Source organism: Melanostigma gelatinosum, assembly GCF_949748355.1.
Source record: "Melanostigma gelatinosum genome assembly, chromosome: 1".
NCBI lineage: Eukaryota > Metazoa > Chordata > Actinopteri > Perciformes > Zoarcidae > Melanostigma > Melanostigma gelatinosum.
In genome coordinates, this window is record NC_136634.1 from 16,529,650 (window position 1) to 16,548,489 (window position 18,840).

At 45.7% G+C, this 18,840-nt stretch overlaps 1 protein-coding gene across 1 annotated transcript in view; it reads left to right on the top strand.

Moving 5' to 3' along the window:
* Window positions 1-5,053: 5,053 nt before the first annotated feature.
* The window catches only part of brsk2a (BR serine/threonine kinase 2a), a gene marked incomplete at both ends in the record, with an annotated part of 151,721 nt that continues 137,934 nt past the window's right edge, over window positions 5,054-18,840 (top strand). Inside the window, one exon of the mRNA XM_079265979.1 lies at window positions 5,054-5,147. Coding sequence (XP_079122105.1) covers window positions 5,054-5,147 — 94 coding nt within the window. The remainder of the gene's footprint in view (window positions 5,148-18,840) is intronic.

The following is an 18,840-nucleotide window of genomic DNA, read 5'->3' on the forward strand; positions in this document are numbered from 1 at the left end:
GTAAATGTTCAGGTATCTCCAGTACGTGCACGTATATGTGAATGAAAACTAACTAACAAATATGCCCTTGCTGTATTTTTTCAAAGCTAAGCACCTCTGTCCACATATTTCTATTTTAAGAGCTTAATTGTAATTTTCAGGACTTAATAAAGTGATTATTTGCGGAACGGCGATGCAATTCTCTGGCCCTATAGGACTGAGAAATCCACCTTTCCAGCATATTTCGCTGGTAACAGTGCTGATCAGGGCTGCAGCACCACGGAGAAGAAACAGAGGTAAAGTGGGTCAGATGGATGTGGTTGTGATTCAGTGATGTCAGTCGAGAGAGGTGAGATTGGAGACAGTGTGAGATGTGAGAAAGACATGGTCTTGTTGCTCGGCCAAGATCTTGCCTGAAAAAAAAATGTGGGTGGTGTTGTGCATTTTTTCATAGGTGTAGAGGAACAATCAGTGTCACCATATTATGGATTATGGAGCATTATGGATGTCCCTGTGGGGGAGACTGGGGATTTCGGGAATGGGTATGGAGTGAAAGCACGTGCACTTTTCCTACCAACAGGGGGCAGTGGAGCTGCAGCTGTGTGCCCACCTATCCGTGTGCTTGTGAGGGAGAGGCTTCCTCCCTCTGGTGAGTATTCCCTTCACAGTCTCACGCGTGGGCATGTCAGTGTACAACCAGCGTACTGTAGTGACATTTGAAATGAGCCGTGTTCATGGTACACGAACGTGCTGGGTGGTGGAACATATGCATGCGTTGGCGTGTGGTCACACTCATTTGCATACCGAAGTGGCCAGGGCTCAAGTGTACCACACTCCAAAGTCCTCCTGCAGACTCGGGGATGTGCACAAGTGTCCCCCAGTGTCGAGACAATTATGAGATTTGATGCCGTGCATGTGAGGACAGGACGCGCTGCTGCTCTGCATATGGAACCGTCCTTCTTGTGTTCAGCCAAACTGTCACACGTTTGTTGGGTATATATGGATTGGATTACTCTTTCTTTTTATGATGCATCTTCTCTTTCGTCGAGAGTAGCTTTGCAGACACAACTTTCAGTCGCTCAGACTTACATGCACAGCAACCTTCACGGGAGGGATGGAAGTGAGAGCCTTGCAGTCCGTCACGTGGAGCTCACAGAGATATAGGAGGGAACATGGATAGAGTAACCTGTCCTATTGTTTCCCTTGGGTGCGCCCTTGTGGAGCTCCCCACCAATCCGTTGTGTCTGCATTGGGAGGGGAAGCGATCTGTATCATGAGAAACAGGATCACCTGAGCAGAGAATGAGCAGATTCTCTCACTTTCTCACCTTTGCTGTCACTTTTTTTCTGTCCCTAATGCCTTTCTTTTAATACGGATTTCCCTTTTTTCTTTCATTACCTTGCTTCACTCAACAGATGACTCATATAGGTCTGGTCATCCCAAAATCCACCTTCATTGCCCTTTTATTCATCTCCCACCCCTCCAGTTGTCTAAATGTTTGCAGATGAACAGTGTTCATTGAACACTAATAGTCTCCTCTCTCTGTGGATGACACACTAATTAATCAAGCACACCATGCTGGCCAATCCGGTAACAGCCAACAGCTTTCTAGCATGCAGCTAGCTGGCAATAACCAGTTTGTACAACCCTGAAGGGCTGTGAGTTGACTACTGTATGTATGTGAGTGTGCAGCAGTTGTCCCTGGGTGGAAACATTGTAATATCACCAGTTTGTCAATTTGTGTGTCTGTGCGTGGGCTTGTGTACAGTATGTGCACTCATTTAGTGTAACATAATGTGTTTATGGCCCCCTGTTGAATGGGTCAGACTCTGCTATGAAGCTGCTCATGTTATAGTAGTATATGGTGGAGATATTATGCAGTGTGGGATTCCTCTCCCCTCCGAAGGTTATTGGACCCTTGCCTCACATCAAATGTGTTCTACCTTTTGGTAAACCTCTCCCTCTCTCCCTCTGTTTTGTTTCCCTATCTCTGGCACACCGTATCTTTCATCACATCTCTCACAAACAGAAAACAGTAAAATGAACTTGATAATAATTGTGATCAAAGAGGTCTTTCACTGTACACAATATCTCATGATTTCTAGCCCTCCATTACAGCATTGTTTAGTTTGATCAGTTGTTTGAGAAGAGACTATTATGCACATCCTATTGGAGCCTGCGGTTGCAGGCGATTGCTATCTTGGATGGTACATTTGTGTTATCTAATAGGACTCTTTGATAATTCTTGCCTTGCTGAACATTCCACAAACATCCAGAAGACAAGGAAATGTTTTCAATTTTGTTTATCCAGTTGATTGAATTGTACAACGTGGTGGTTGTTTGGGCCAACGCATGTAAATATGCACATAAAGCACGCACGCTGACACACAAGCTCAAACACAAACTCATTAATTTCTTTGCAGGGTATAGAGGGAGAGAGGGATTTAGGCCGTGAAGGACTGGAGAAGGATTGATGGGAAGCAGGGAGGTACAGGCAAGTTGATTAAAAACTCAAGCTGCAGATGTTTCTGGAACACTTCAAAGTGTTTCTGCCACTGCCAGCGCTGGGCATGATGCATTATTGAGATGGTGCCCACCTGGCATCTGGCGCTGACATCACATGCCCGGTCCACCTGGCACCATGCAGTCACGTGGGTGACACTCTGGGTCACACCTCCCCACACAAAACCCAGCTCCCAGTGTGACGAAGGGCATCAGGGGAAATGGCACACATGCTCGACACGGACCTCAAAGGCACTAAACTGGGGCAAGTGCAGTTTGCTAACTTAGCTTCGTGAATGAAAAGCGGGGAGACAGGGAAATGTTCTTGCGACGCGTTGCAATGCATTTCCTCTTACTTTGCTTGTGTATTCATTGAGATGTGGCCAGGTGCGACTATTTCTTTCCTATCCTACAGAATACCTTAAAAACAATTTTATTTCCTGTTATGTTCACGCAATATCGTGTTGCATGCAGTGGGAAGATGAATGGACATTAGATGACACACTACAATAATGTAATTTCCTCTGCAATAAATTATTAAAATGCAATGATGATAATTCTGTAGAGTCTTAAGAGGGAAGCCTGGGAAATCTCTTTGGCTTTGCCTCCGGTGTGGTGTTGATGCAATTCCTTCTGCTTAATATTTCAGAAGCCCCCTCAATCTTATATAAAGAATATTTAGAGGTCACATACTGTGTTTGTGTCCGTGCATGAGTAGCTGTGTGTGTGTGTGTTCCTCCTGCATGTGTCCCCTGACACTTGTACTCTCTCTGGGTGTAAGGAACAGACAGAGGCCAGAGCCACAGTCACAGGTCTCAGACCAGTGGGGTGTGAAATGAAGCAGAGGGCCAACACACTCCCCCCCCCCCCCCCCCCCCCCGCTGTACACACACACACACACCGTGCGGTCACTGTGCGGTTGTGTGACGTGTGACGTGTATATGTGCGTGAGAGAGAGAGCACTGGAACGCACACAGAAAAAGAAAGAAGAGGGGACAGAGACAAGAAACTCTGTCAGACTTTCTGGAGAGAGATGGTGTTTGCCGTAATGGCTGTTTATCTTCAACAGTTCAGTTTACTGCAGTCGCCAAGGCTGGATTACCAACTAATGCACACAACTGCCCCGACTCTCCCCAGGAGCCCCAAAGGATCATTGCACGTCAATTGCTTTCGGTAATTTCATTACTTTCAAATTTGTTAGGGAATTTGCACCACAAAAGTGCAGGGACTCCGTGTCGAAATGTTTATAGGCTTTAGTATTTAATTTCACAATATACTCACATGATGTATGTTCATAATTAGTTAGTTGTGTTTAAATGACCACAAATTAACTTAAATTCAGTGTTTTTACAGCATAGGACTACTGGTTGACTAAATATTCAGTATGTTATTTCACACCCATCAGCCAGTGCTATGGCTCTGCTTTATCATCGCCCTGTTACGTCCTCTTATGATGAGACACAAACATCAGTATGCTGTTTGACGCTAGCCAGTAAGGAGCAGGGGGAAGTTAAAGCACACAGGCCTACACGTTGTACCGAGGCCAGTCACTTGGATATACAGTGTGCATGAATAATTTTATACTGAAGGATTTTTTTCACATTCATCGCGAAGGAAATTTTAAGACATGTATGTGCAAGATGATTTTGTGACAGTTTTTGGAGGCCAATTGTCAAAAAAAAAGAATCTTGAAATCGCCAGTACACATAGAAAATGGATTTTTCAGTAAAGTTAAATGCATCTTGTGTCTAGTAGTTAGACTTTTGAATTGATTAATAACTGTATATTCATAGATTCTAAATGATCTAATGACGCTGAAGGAGTATGTCTAAGAACTTAAACTTCACCTTATCTGTGGAAAAAACACAACAGCCACAGTTCAAAGAGCAGCCTATGTATATATGTCTTACAACACGTCTGGAGGGAATCTTTAACAAAAGGTGTCAACATCTTAACACTGATTGAATTTGAACTGGTGAAAAACAGTGAACAAAACATATTTCTATTTTCAAAAAGGCCTTCATTTCTGGGGTTTTTTTCATGCATTGATGCTGTAGAATGTTGCATATTGCTCTTAAATAATAAGGCTTGAAGGTGTATTTGGTATATTTTACCTCTCTTGATCACAACCTGCAACTTTTCTAAAAAAAACCCCGCAAAGATGCTCCAGCAACGAGAAACACAGCGGCAGCACAGAGCACATTCGGCTCTCCGGTTGGCTGGATCCGCTGCCAATCATCCCCGACGGCTCCGCAGCACCTCCCACAGACGCACAGCGGCAGCGCAATTTCAACCGACAATGATTTTCCAGGCACTTGCGGCTTGTCTGCGGCGATAGGAGAAAAGAGGAGAGAAAGAGAGAACCTCACCTCCTCAAGCAGCGAGTGAGGTCGAGGGAAAAGAGACAGAAAGCGTCAGAGAGAGAGAGAGGCAGAGAGAGACAGAGAGAGAGGAAGGAAAAGAAGAGGCTGTGGAGTAAAAAGAAAGACAACAGCGGCTTTGGACCTCCAGCAAGGAGTGTTTAATTGTCTGCGCTTTATTGTAAAGTGTCCAATTTCCACACAGATTCGACATGTCATCGTCCGGTAAAGACAACAGCGGTGCCCAACACGCCAATTACGTGGGACCTTACCGTTTGGAGAAGACGCTCGGGAAAGGACAGACAGGTTAGTTGGGACCGCTTTGCTCGCTGCAACCCCCTCTTCTAATTGCACAATTTGTTTTCGGGAGCGCTCAGCAGCGAGTTGAAATTTGGCCGGCTGTGTGTTCTGCAGGTGATAAATAACTAACCGCTTAGTTACAAACACCTGCCTTGTGGGCAATTCTTTTACATTTTTTTTTTTTGAGGGTAGTTTGTTATGTCTTCCGCGAGCTGACATAATCATTGCTCACACGGTGGGACGAGGGGTTGTGGGTTTAGGTGATGTTGCTTTACGTTGGTTTGTTGCTTGTGCGTTCGCGTTGGAGTGTGTGTGTGTGTGTGTGCGTGTGTGTGCATCCAGGAGCAGCAGAGCAACGTGGACACCGTCCAACGCCGAAAACGATGACAGAGCGATGGGCAATGAAAATTAACTTTTTGTGTGTCCCCTGTGTGTGTGTGTGTGTGTGTGTGTGTGTGTGTGTGTGCGCGTCCTGTGACTGGAGCACAACGCCGTTAATCCCGATTTGCCTGATACATTGATCTATTCTTAGTCCGCAGGCAGGCGTTTCTCCTACAGGCTCACACTGCAATACGTTGGGTTTCCTCCGATGTGGAGTCGCGGGTCCAACCTTGACAGATGACAGATATGGGGCTGCTCACATGAGCTGGAATAGAGCTACACTGTTCTCCATTCATGCACCCCAGGGGATGTAACTGGGCTTCCTTAATAAGGAGCACATGCTGTATCTCAGCAGAGACAGCCATGACAGTGCAGTTTGTCAAAGTTGCGTTGCACATGTGCACATTATTGCAGAAAAGAGGACTTTATTCTCTGAATATTTCATGCTATTTTATCCCGCTGTGGTTTGTGTGTGTGTTTCTTATACAGTAGCATTATCAGCCTGAGTATAGTGAGAATCCTTCTGCAGCCAGTGGAGCCATGTGAAAGGAGAGGCAGGCACAGCCCTGTGTAGGCAGAGATGGCAGGGGTGATGCAGCATGATCCGTAAGCTCACCACCCTTCAACACACCGAGAGAGGGACTCTTCTACCCTCTCCGCTGAAAGATTTTCCTCCCATCTGTTGTCTAAAACGGCTACAATAGGCATTGCGTCCCCTACCCGGTCCAGCTGGTCACGCTGAGCAGCCGTGGGTGCGTGTAAATGTAATGTGTGTTCTCTCAAACGGTATGCTTTCCTGAAATATTCTCCTCTGTCACTTCATACACCTGGCGAGTCCCCAGTGTTCATTAATGGAGTTTGTCTCTTTGCCATCCCCCGGTGTCAGTGCGTGTGTGTGTGTGTGTGTGCGCCTTCATCATAACTGATGCCCCTCTTTGACTGTTGGGACAGTGCAGGAACATTCTAGTCAGGCTGCGCAAATCCCAAAACATGTTGCATCCATCCTCGCCGTAGCTCCACTCTGCAGCGTGGTGATGACTGTGCTGTGATCTCGCAGTGTGATGTTGCGGGCTACCTTCCAGTTGGTGCTTTCATAACAAAAGCAGTATTGAAACACGCGGGCTCGTCTCCCCCTTGTCTCCTGCTACTCCTGTTTAATCATGTGTGTTTACAGGAGGCGCTGTCATTCACAGCCAGACTCTGCTCTCGCTCAGATAGCGCTCACGAGCGTCTAATGGCTGTTTATGGTGGTATTGAGCTGCCACTGTGGGCTGCTGGGTATAATGATGCGGTGTCTCTGAGATCATCCACGGAGTGTTGAGGCAGGTTGCGATGCGTTTTTCAAAGCCATGGAAGCATCGTAAGCTACAGGTCAGCGTGGATCATGGCTTGTGTGAAGCTGCTTGGCCCTCACGTGGCTTCTTATTTGGCAAATTTCAGCGGTGTTTCACTTAGAGGGAAATTTACGATGAGAAGATGTTCATTTTGAATGCTCTGTCTGGTTTGTCTATTACGTGTCCATGTTTCAAATGTGCAGCAATAACGAGGCCCAGCATTATTTGTGTGTTCTGTGTTAGAAACATAATTTGGCTACTGGCATCTGGGCAGCTAGTCCACGCCAAACCGATTCAGATTAACGACATCGTATCCCATTCACTCATTAACCATTTGTTAAGCCGTCAGATCTCTTTCCCAGGCCCCAAGGAAAGGGTTGGCCTGGCAACTGTGAGCGTCCAATGGGCCGGGCTCAATCGTGAGTGGCAGCTGCGACCGTCCAGTGGGCTAAGTCCCCCGTGAGCTTTCCCAGGCTGCGTTTGGCTGGTATTATTAGAGGGGAGGAAGTGGAAGGCCTCTGGTGGATCTGGCTGTTCTGCTCAGAGGAGTGGTGTTCATTAAGTGATTAGGCCTTGTCCACACACACACACACGCACACGCACACACACACACGGCCACCACAGTGGTTCTGGTTCGGCTTCCTGATCTAATCCCCTGCCCAGCCAAAGTCTCCTCGGCTCGCACTCACGTGGCCCAAAGGTAGTGTGGGCTGGCCCACTCTAGTTTAGCAACTTAGCACCTCAGTGTTACTGTAGAAATCCAAATGCATGCTTCCATGGACAGTTCTACTACGATGTATAGCGAGCGCACAGTTTAAGCAGTGGGATGCATCTTTTTACCTTTTTTTTTTTTAAAGTCAGTGTACATGAGAAAGACTTGAGCAGACTTGTCATGTGTACAACAATTCCCTCTTTGTCAGGTGTGCATCGGGCCTGATAGGGTCTATAGATATGGAGTGCATGCACGGCTGGCTACTGATTGGGTCTAAAGCCCCAGAAACATCGAGGCCATTTTCAAGCCAAAAGTGAATGTGCTTGAATGTCAGAACCTGTGGGATGATTGGTATGGGTCCTGCACTGCATGGGGTATGACAACAGCGGAGCAGCTTCCTCGTAGCTCTCGCACTGTCGCACTGCGAAATTGCCAATCAGCTTCTATTTGTATCCGACCCTGAATTAGCCCCATGTGTTCTGTGTTCGGTTGTGTCATTCGCTTTATTGGCCTCACAAGCCTCGAATCGACGTCAAGACGCGACGGCAACTTGACAACTGAGTTAACATTTGTTAAAACTTAGAACTCCCTTGGAATGCCTCCATCACAGTGGGGTTTATAGTGACAGACGTCATGCGTTTCGCAATCTTCAGCTTTGTTTGACAAAGCTGAAGATTGTGGATGTTAGTTTTTGCCAGTGCAATGACTTAAGACTGGCTCAATCACCGCTGTGTTCCACTAATGCGTTGGAAAACACTGTGCTTTGCCGTTACTTTGTTCCTGAAGGCTGTTGATTAGTGGAATACAGGCCTATTGTGTGGAAAACACTGCCTGCTAATCCAGTGTAAGTCCCTGTTTTTTTTTTTTTTTTTGCGAGCGAGACTTTGATATTGACAGGCTAAATGTTGGAGGTTGATGTGTAGGCTCCTTCATTCTTTGATTGACGTGTAGTGAGTGAAATCATCTGTGCTTTGGGGCCTTTCCTATTGACTGTTCATCTGACAAAAAGCTGCCTGTGATGGTGTGTCTTGCTCCCTCTTCCTCTGTTCAGTGCTCTCTGTTTCTGTGTTTATGCTGGAGAGTTCTTGTTCTGGGTTCACCGGGCTTACGAGGCAGCATCCAGCCGTTTGTGTTGTCCCCCTGTCAGCAAAGGGCCGGCCTGTTTGTAACTCTTACCGTGGGCTCCGGCGTTGCATCGTAAGAAACGGTGGAAGAAAAGCTCTCGTTTGTCTTTCTTTTCATTTATTTACACTTACACACGTTAACCGGACTGTTCTGTGAGTCTGGTATATTGCACGGTAACGTAAAACCGCTAATTCGACGTTGATTTATAGCCGGTGAGCCGGGCATGGTTGATTCCGATCAATGGGCACTCTCAAAGATTTCCTGTCTGGAGGAAGAGATCCATACTGTTTCGCGGCACATGATATTCCTGATGATGACAAGTGAGTGGGCAATGCTGTCAATGAAAAACCACTTTACAAATCCACCGAAACTCGAGGCCTCTGCGTACACATGAGTGTGTGTTGCTTGTGAGCGGTGCAGGTGGTCAAACTCCCGGCGACCTGTAGCCTCTGTGCCATTAGCATAATCTTGATACCCGCGTCGAGCTCAAACACAGGTGTCTATCTCCCCTGTGTTCGCAAAGATTACCCAGAAGAAGTTGGCAGCTTTGACCTAAAATTGTCGAGTGAGGGAAATAAATGAAAGGCTGCGATGATGGACCCGAGTTTCAGAGGGAATCTCCAGAGATCGTAGTCGGGGGAGCCCTGACCCGGTGGCTGTGCCGCGTCGCTCCCAGCTGGGTAGCACGGAAGCCAAGCCTGCGTGATCTCAGCTGTTCCACTGTCTGGCTCCAACAAAGCCCTGCTCCCTGAGCCCTGAAATGCATCGTAGATGGTGGGAGTGTGTGCGTGAGCGTGTCTCTGTGCCTCAGCTGGTGCACGTGTTGTGTGCGTGTGCACTTTTACGAATGTTTAACTCCTAATGTGTGTGTGTGTGTGTGTGTGCATGCAAGTAAGAGCGCTGTTTCATCCGCTGTTGGCTTAGAAACTATGCCTTGAGTAAAGTGAACCAGGACTTTGACTGTAGTCAGATTTTTTGCTGAAGTTATGTTGATGATGGTCTCTGTCGTTTAGTGCTCCTCTCATCCGCCTCACTCCGTCTCTCCCTCGCTCTGTCCCTCTTCCCCTGGCCAGTGAAGATTCATACAGGGATTCAGCCATGTGGTAAATCAGACAAGACCTCGGTGGAATTGCATCGATTGGGAGGAATGTATGTCGCCAACGATTTTCAGAGATTAATGACGAGGAAAGAGGTGAAGAACTGGGAGGAGGGGTGGAGAGAGAATGATGAAGGCAAAGGAGGCGGAGTAGAAGGAAGAAGAAAAAAAAAAAGGCTTGAATTGAGCGAGCGTGAAGCGATCTTGAATGTTCTGACTGCAGTGGAGGTTATTAATTAAGGCAAAGTATTGATCATTCTCTTTATTATCCTCTCCTCCTCCCATCGCATCCTATTTGGATTCATCCTAACTCTGAGCAGCCACTGTCAGTGTTTCTCTGCCGTGTTGTATAGCGTGCAGAATCGGATGGCATGGTTCTCAGGTCCATTTTCCCTCATGTATGCCAACACACACAACACACACACTACACACACATCCATGCTCATACAAACACAATCTTCTCCCCTCGCTCGGCCCATCTCTCTCTCTCTCTCTCTCTCTCTCTATCGCTGAGAATCCGCGGGCCTTCTCGGCCGCTGTGTTTCAGGTAATGTGTTATCACCTCATGATATTTACAATTTCACAGTGCTAGTTTTCCAGCGCAGCGGAGAGAATTTCAAGACGAAAAACACCATTGTTTTCTCTTCACCTGTGCTCCGGATTGATACATTTTTATACGACTTCACCCTGTTGCTAGAAGAAGACATGCCCGGTGATTTGCTTCTGGACATCTCCGTACCTGCCTCGCTCTTTGTGCACCTTTTGAGGCTGCCAGTCAGCTGGTCACTTAGTCAGCTGCCACATTTTTTTTTTGGGGGTTCTTTCTCAACACGGGCCGTTGAAGACGTACAGTGCATCTAACGTCTGTGCGCACATTAGCAGGCATAATCAGCCTGTTTCTCTCTCCCCTCTCTCTCACCCAGCTCAGATTAACCCTTTGCTGAGCCGCCTGTCTGGCTCCGACTGTGAGAATGCTGAGTTGGTTGCCAAGGTTGGTTGTGTGGTTGTCATGGTTTCCCTGCTTGTTGCTGGTTCCCAGTCTGCCCTCGTGAAAGAGAAGTCTCTCTCTCTGGTGCTCGCACTTCTCTCGCTCTTTAAGTGCCTGCAATCTGAAGCCGACATCAACATCTGTTGCTTTCCATACGTGCAAGTTGCCTTTATCTGACTTATTTCTGATTATCTGCCCTGTCGCGCCACGTGACTGTAGAAATGAGTATGTGAATGAAGGCATGACTGTGTCTTCACATGCGCGCTGCATGTGTGCGCATGCTGTGTGCTCAGACGTGGGGTCATGGATCAGACCGGCTCGCCGTGCTCTGTGTGCTGTGTTCCCATTTAAATCTGGGAGATTAGCACATGTGGGGAGCCTCAGCTTTAGTTGCTGTCAGCTCAGCTAGCCTTGGCAGGATGTCCTTAGATCAGGGGGGGGAGGCTCTGTGCTCATCCCTGCGTTGCTGTCTGCCCCGCTGTACCTTATTCATTATCAAATAGACGGGGGGGCCGGTGACCTTGACTTTGGTACGTTTTTAACTGCACACTCGTACAATTCACACGGATTTGTCGCATTTGTCGCATTGCAGGCCCGCCTTACAGGATCTTCTTTTAAACACTTACATTTACAGTATGGTGAAATGTTTTCGTCGTTTTCGTTCTGTCCTCACGATATTTGACATGATTACAAAAAGTGCAATGTGTAAGACATTTCCTTTAAGAAGCTGTACCTGTTGGTGCATTTAAAACACTTTTTCTTGCATTTTCCCCGAATTTCATATTGATTCACATAGATTGATACACGCTGGCATTTACATATTAAGCCAACTCGTCCATTTCACTTGGGATGCTTTGCAATTTTTAAATACATTAGTGAAAATATCACTTTGGAGGTTTTACTCATTGAATTGTTACTGCTTTTACAGAGTGAATACAGTGAATGAATGGCTTTTTATTTTTTTTGAATGACATGAAACCGCTTTGCTTCAGCAGACCTGCTGGCAACTCCCCTCAGACTGTTTTTCCAAGAAACTGTACATGAATGAAACTGCGCTCATTTACTATGTGCAGCGCATCCCAGATGGCAGGGTAATTGTGATGCATTCAGATTTTTTTCCCCCCGCCACTCGCTCTGTTGTCAGCTCTTTAGGCTATGAAGCACAATGCCTGAAACACCTGAGATGTGGCTTGGCATGTGAAGTGAAGCAGACAGCCCTCAATGCGATTAGGTTAGATGAGCACGACTGGTCACAAACCAACAACCTGCTCGTCTCTGTAGCACCGACTTCTGACACTTGGCCAGACTAAAGAGAATCAGCACTATATTAGCCAGGTTGACTTATTTTATGTCAGCTGGGAACATCAAGGAGTCTGTTATTCATCGAGAGAAAAGGTTTGCTATTCTGATGACGTCGGGGGGAGTGTTGTTGCCAGCTTACAGAAAACCCACCTGGATCACAGGTGTTACCGCATCAGTGGTGCAGCCAAGACAAACTGTTTCTTCTGTTTGCCTTTCCTGTGATGCCACAAAGAATGGGTCAGTGCAGTGAGTCTGCTGCCACGTCAAATCGTCTGTATGTATTCGGATGAATTCAGATCACAGGGAGATGTCATACTTGATGCAGAGAGTCTTTGTGTTTCCCCCCCCCCAATCTGGCCTGAGTCGTAGGTTTAGCCTGCGCTACTTTCCTCCAAATCTCTGGCCTTGTAGTGCTGTACTGGGTTGTTAAAGTATTTCAGCATGAATCTTTTAATACCACCAGCACACTTTCCCATTGGGGATTTCCCCTTTTCCAGCTGAATACTTGACGGTTTACCAACAAGCATTCGGCTTTTCCCCTTGTGATGTAACCTTTTTCTTTTTCAATGAGCTGCTGTATGCTCAGTGTCTCTTTAAACATTCTGTATTCATAATGTATCATGCATCACCAAAACTATTTCCACTGTATTTAAGTTCCACATGCTCTCATGTGACCGAACCAGAAATCTTACAACTATTTTTCTCTCATTAGTAGGTTTAGGAAAAGAAAACGGGCCCAACAAAGTAACGCTCGTGTATTTTGTACTTAATAATACGTTTGCGTTTCCCTTCAATTGGCTAAAACTCTGAGACAGTAAATCCAATTCCATACTGCTGTGAGGTCAGAAGCTGTGACGAAGGCCTTTGTACAGAAGGAATATTGCTTCAGTGGAATGACCTTTTACAACACAGTGTTACTGGAAAAAAAGTCATTTTCAGGTGTCAAAAGCACACTTGATCTTTCTTCTTTACTTGCTTTTTTGCTGTGTTATTTCTGTCTTGGTGGCTTATCATTTATCTTTATTTTTTTTTATACACTCTCCTGACTAATGGAACAGCTGATGGAGTGATTAAGGGAAAGAGCGATGAAGTACGGGAAGGTTTCATCTCTTTATCCCAGATGGTTGACTTTTTTTTTCATTTATCACTAAAAGCTGCTTATTTCTGACCTGATGTTGCTGCTGTGTTTGTGTGTGTGTGTGTGTGTGTGTGTACTTGTCTTGAGTTTTAGTGTGCACTGTGTGCTCCTGTTTTACGGGCTCTCTGCAGATGCATAACAGCGTCTGAGAGCTGTAACTCACGGGACGCGGATGAACATGAGAGAGATGGAGAAGAGGGGGGAGGCAGGCTTACAAAAGGAGACATTTCTGAGTGAGAAAAAGAGTCACAGCAGTAAAGCGTCTCTCAGGGTCAGTGCCTCTATTATCATTCAAATCCTGCACAAGAAAACAGGCATGCACACAAACGCAGACACAGGAATGTGCTGTGCAGCAGTAGAGGGGTTGCTGTTTGGACTCTACAGGAATCCCAGCTCTCCCTCTGACTGCAGCAGAGCTCTGACGTCATCAGTGGAGGAAATGCACCCACAGCAGGAAGAAGTACGGAGCCTGAGGACACACACACACACACACACACACACACACCATGCCTTTAGGACATTTAGGAAGCCGTTTCCTCCACCCTGTCCTCTGTTTAACCGCACAAGAGTTTACCTGTCAGTGCACTTTGCAAAGTGTTTCATACAGTCGGTGTATAGACTTGCAAATATATGCGTTTGTATAAACTGGGCTCCCTCAATGCTTTTGATGTGAAGAGTCGGTGGCCATAGCAACACAGAGACACATTTTCATGTGCCATTTCACATGCTGAGGGCACGAGTGTGGCTCCGCTCGAGTAAGTTATTATTTCGGTTGGTCAGCCGTATTTGCTGTCCTCAGTGCTGTTTTGATGTGTTGTGGTTTGTATAATGAGAGCTTGAATGTGAGCCAATAGAGCCCGTGTCCATTTGTCTGTGTCTCTACGCACACCAGCCCGTGTGGGTTTGAAGGAAAACTGACGACATAGGCAGCCCTGCGTGTGGCACCGCGTGACTCATCGGAGTGTATTATTATTATTATGATCATTATGACAGTTATTTTTCTCTTTGTGTAATGCGCTGGCCACCTGTTTGCTTTGATGGACTTGCAGTAGCAGCTTCCTCCGGGCTTATTTTGAAAGTAGGACAGGAGTCGAACACTTGTTTTTCTTCAACCGACTACTTCTTTCAAGTAAATATTGTCACAGCATTAAGGCTACTTACGGTAACTTGTACGGCAGCTGGATCAACGAGATCATGCGAGAATCCCTGGATCACATATCGCACAAAGAGCCATGTTGTCGGGCTTCTATTCAGAAGAGCAAAGAACGACACGATGGAAACGATGCGTTATTCTCTCCTCCCGACTTGCTTCTGCAAGAGTTTGATTGACAGATGGTTCCTCCCATCACCTGCCAAGTATTTTTTTTGAAAGTGCCGACCTTTTTCCAAACCGTTTCCAATGATTGCTTCTCAGATGGTTTTGTGTAACAAACCATCTGGCGGGTCAGGTTGATAGACTCCACCACTCAAACAAACAGTGATGACATTATTTTATTACAGTTTATTACAGAACATGTCAACAGAATATCGTACGGAGACGACTGAGAGGAACACGTACCGCATTGGCTAGTATTCCTTGTGTAACAAAATAACCTGATAAAACAGCCAAACTACCCTCCTGGTGTTTATTATGATTACCTTAATAGACACACAGCAACCTACTCCCTCTTTATTATCTCTGTATCCATTATCCAGCTTTTCCTACACGTCTTGCCTCTCCCTTCCGTCTTGACTCCTCTTCCTTGTTTCCATGATTCCTGCCTAATGGAGGTAACGTTATACCCCTGCAGCCTCCAGGCCTCGTACTGTCATTCTGCTCAGGTGGGGTGTCGCCTGAGTGTCGTGGGCCTGCATAATAGCAGAAGGAATTAAATTGAATCTCCACATATACTCCCTTGCAGTATATCTGCCAATCTACACATAACATGGCAGAGGCATGACACATACAGTATGCAGGTACAATCAATTCACTTGTTTCACAATCGAAAGAAATCCACAAGCAAGCATGACTATAAAAACAATCCTGTTTCACATACAGTAGGCATTCATACATGCTGTATTGGCTTACATGGCAAAAGCTCATTTCTGATACCACAGTCAATTATCCCCTTCCGTTCTTCTATCTTTCCCACGGAAAAACTAATTGTATCATTACAAATGGAGACTCCCGCACACAACCATTTGTGAGTATGTGTGTAAATGGACTAATGTGAAAGGAGACTATCATGGTACGCCCTAATAGAAGAAGCATATCCTGAGCTTGTTATTGCTTGTAAAGAGTGATTGGAGCAGAATGTATCATCATACTTCATGTCGCCAAACCACAGGGGAAGATGGCAATCGTAATTGGACATTGTTGTCGGTAAAAGCGTCTGTGTGTAATTTTCTCACATTTTCTCATCCATCATTGCGGTTTTTGTTTTTTTCCCCATGTCTCATGGCATTGTGTTTGTCACCATAAAGCAGGTATTCCGTAATTTAAAAACATGTATAGATGTCTGTAGCCTGGACAAGATAAAGAATCACATAGTTGATGCTTTGGTAAATGCTTTGTATTGTGCGTGTGATGTGTCTTGTATATAATGATTGTTGTTTTCATGTTTGATTTTTCCCCCCCGACTAAAGTCCTTTGTCTTAAATAAGGTAAATGGATTGAATAGATAAGTGCAGCCCACTACTCTCTGCCTCCTAATGGGAAATTTAGAGGGATAATTGATTTTTACGAAGAGAAATAACGGCTGTCCTAAAGGGAAAATTTGCCACCTTTTTACGTGGATGTCCAATCAGTGCCGATAGTTAATGTAGTCCACTGAAGAAATAAATTACCCAGAGCACGCTGTAATGACCGAGTAAGCTGATCCGTGGAGCTGTGCCTATAGGCGTACCAGGATGACGTGCAAGCAACGCAGAGAACATTTGTTTGTTTTTTCACACGATATACTTAACTCGGATAGATAGAGATAATAGAGTTCAGAATCTGCTCATTTTCCCTGTAAGGTTTAGTCAGACTGAGGAGATGCCTCATCTTCATTCCTTTTAAATGGGGAGCATTTGGTGTAGTCTGCTCGTGTTTCTTATGCCCGTGAGCTTGTGATTGTGTCTGTACCTGGGCTGATTAGGCTCGTATGAGATCTGAATTTATTACTCCGTCTTCGCCAGTGCCATTATACTTCAACCTCTTATATTCACTCCTTAATGAGACTTTATGAAACATTCAAACCTTTACCTGAAGGAGTTCTCTCTGTGTGTGTGTGTCTTCCTGTGTGTGTGTGCGCCGAGCTCTGTATTCTTGCATTGTGCCTGTCTGCTCCATACTCCCTGATCAACACTTTTTGATCTCTCTCTTAGCACTGACAAATACATCTAGACAAGAGACGGACGGACACAAGAATACATTTCCCCGCACCTGCACATAGACATGATCTGAGTCGGCATAATGATGTGTTATTCCAGATTCTACCATCCTTGCTGATGACGAGTCCAGGCAAGATCAGGCTCATTAAGCCCGAGAGGGATGTGCTTGTTGGCCGGGTGTGTGTTAGCCTTACTCTGGGCCTCCTCTCTCTTTTTATTTATTTCTCTCCCTCTTTCTTTCTCAGTCCGTCTCTCCCTGATCACAGCACTAGATCAAGCAGGCCTTTTAATTAAAAGACACATTCTCTCTGCCCTAAACACACGATAAATAGGCTGAGGACAGACACAAGTGCACACACGGTGCCGGTCGCCTCCTTTTCTAAAACATATAGAGTAGACTGTAAAACACTCCATGAAAGGGGAGCTGAACTTTGAGGACACCACCTGATTCCTCATGCTCTTAATTCTCCCACTTGTCCAGGAGAGGTAGTTAATATACCCCCCCCCCCTTGTCTTGTTTGACTTCAGGAGAAGACCTTCCCTTGTCTCCTTTTGAAGAGCTCTTTAATGAAGTGCTCGTGTTCCCTGTAAAGTATGCTGTAGCAGTTTCAATGTCACGTGTGTGAAGTCCCAGGTATGAGGCCACGAAGATGAGAGATGAGTGCCAAGAGCTCACCGAGGCCGTCCCGTGGGGGCCCGGGATGCGTGTCCAGACTACGGAGCGATTCATTAAGCAACTCCTGGGACTCGCATCAGGCCTCTTCTGGTTTACACAGAGGCTCCCTGCCAGATGTGGCCCTTGCCTTTACATGTGCCTCCCACACCCGGATGTCTTGCAGCGAGGCTATGAGTGCTTGGTGGAGCCGGGGAGAAGTCTGCTATCTATCTGCCCGTATATAAGCAGTCCCGTATAAAGTGTTTACTCAGATCTCCCTTTGGGCGCTTTCACAGTTTAATGGCTAAAGCAAACGAATGGCACTCATTTTAAAAAACAGCTTCTAGGCAGCTTGTGTTTCTAATGTTGTTTTGAATGTGTTTTAAAATGTATTGTAACTATTAAAAAGAAGGGGTTTGTATAAGCGTGGATGTCGATGTGTGTGTGTGTGTGCAGTTTCACGGCCCTTGGCGTGTGTACAGTGGCCATTTGTTCTAACCTCAAACCCAGAGGTTGCATTGTACCCACAGCCATTATTCAATTCACGCTCAACCAACAGTACATGCACTCACGTACTCTCTTGTGAACATGCCTGCAGATGCCTCATATGGAGAGCCTCACGTCACATGCAGACTGCTCCAAAGTGGTGCACATGTGGATATGATGTTTCATATATCTGTGTGTGTGCATATGCTGCATGCCCATCATATCAGTGTTAGCCTGTGTGTGTGTGTGTGTGATTAATCTCTGAGGGCCAGAGGTGATGGGGTCAGAGTGGATGGGCCTGTGGAGCTAATGGCCGTGATTAAGAGGAGGGGTTTGAGGGGTTTAACCTTCATCAGGTTCTCCTCCTCAACATGTTGCCCCCCTCAGGACATCAGTAACCTTATCAGTGATGAGATAAGCTGAAGACTGCTTAGAAGAAACCAGTGGACATGTTCCATCTGACATTCATGCCCTAATAACTGGAGCCAACTGTCTTCTCCTCTACTCTGTCCTGGAATCTCCGTCTCCAGGTTAATGGCTGATCTGATGACATTGTGATGACATAGATGACCGACTTCACTTCTTTCACCTTGTTGTCTTTTTCACTCAATATCCTATTCGAACCTTTTACAAAACAGAACTTCTTGTATTGTAGTGAGTCTGTCATTTTGTATTCAATCAGTAGCATCTCTCCCAAAGGCTAGTTCTTATTCATTGTAAACTTAAAACAGTCAAATATGTGGCTATTTAAAAGAAGCACTAGGAGATGGATTGCCACATTTAGCTGTGCAGTGTGCAGGGCAAGTTTAAATGAGCCTCAATGCCTCTATTGGCTATTTGAAATATTATTTAAAAACAGCCGTGGTTGCGCTTATGTAATTATCTCATAATTTATACGCCTTTGTCAGTTTGCCAGGCTGTTGTACATTTTTTTGAACCTCAAAAACAGTCTAGTGTCACATGACAATAGCCGAGTCAAACCGTGACCGGAAAGCAAAATGTTGTTTGTATTGTTTGACCAAAGCAATATTTACCTTCCAAAGTTCTTCAAACATTAATCATTTGGATGAGCGAATAGTCCAATTATAATAACACAAATAATGGTCTGCGTTTATATTAGTTCAGCCA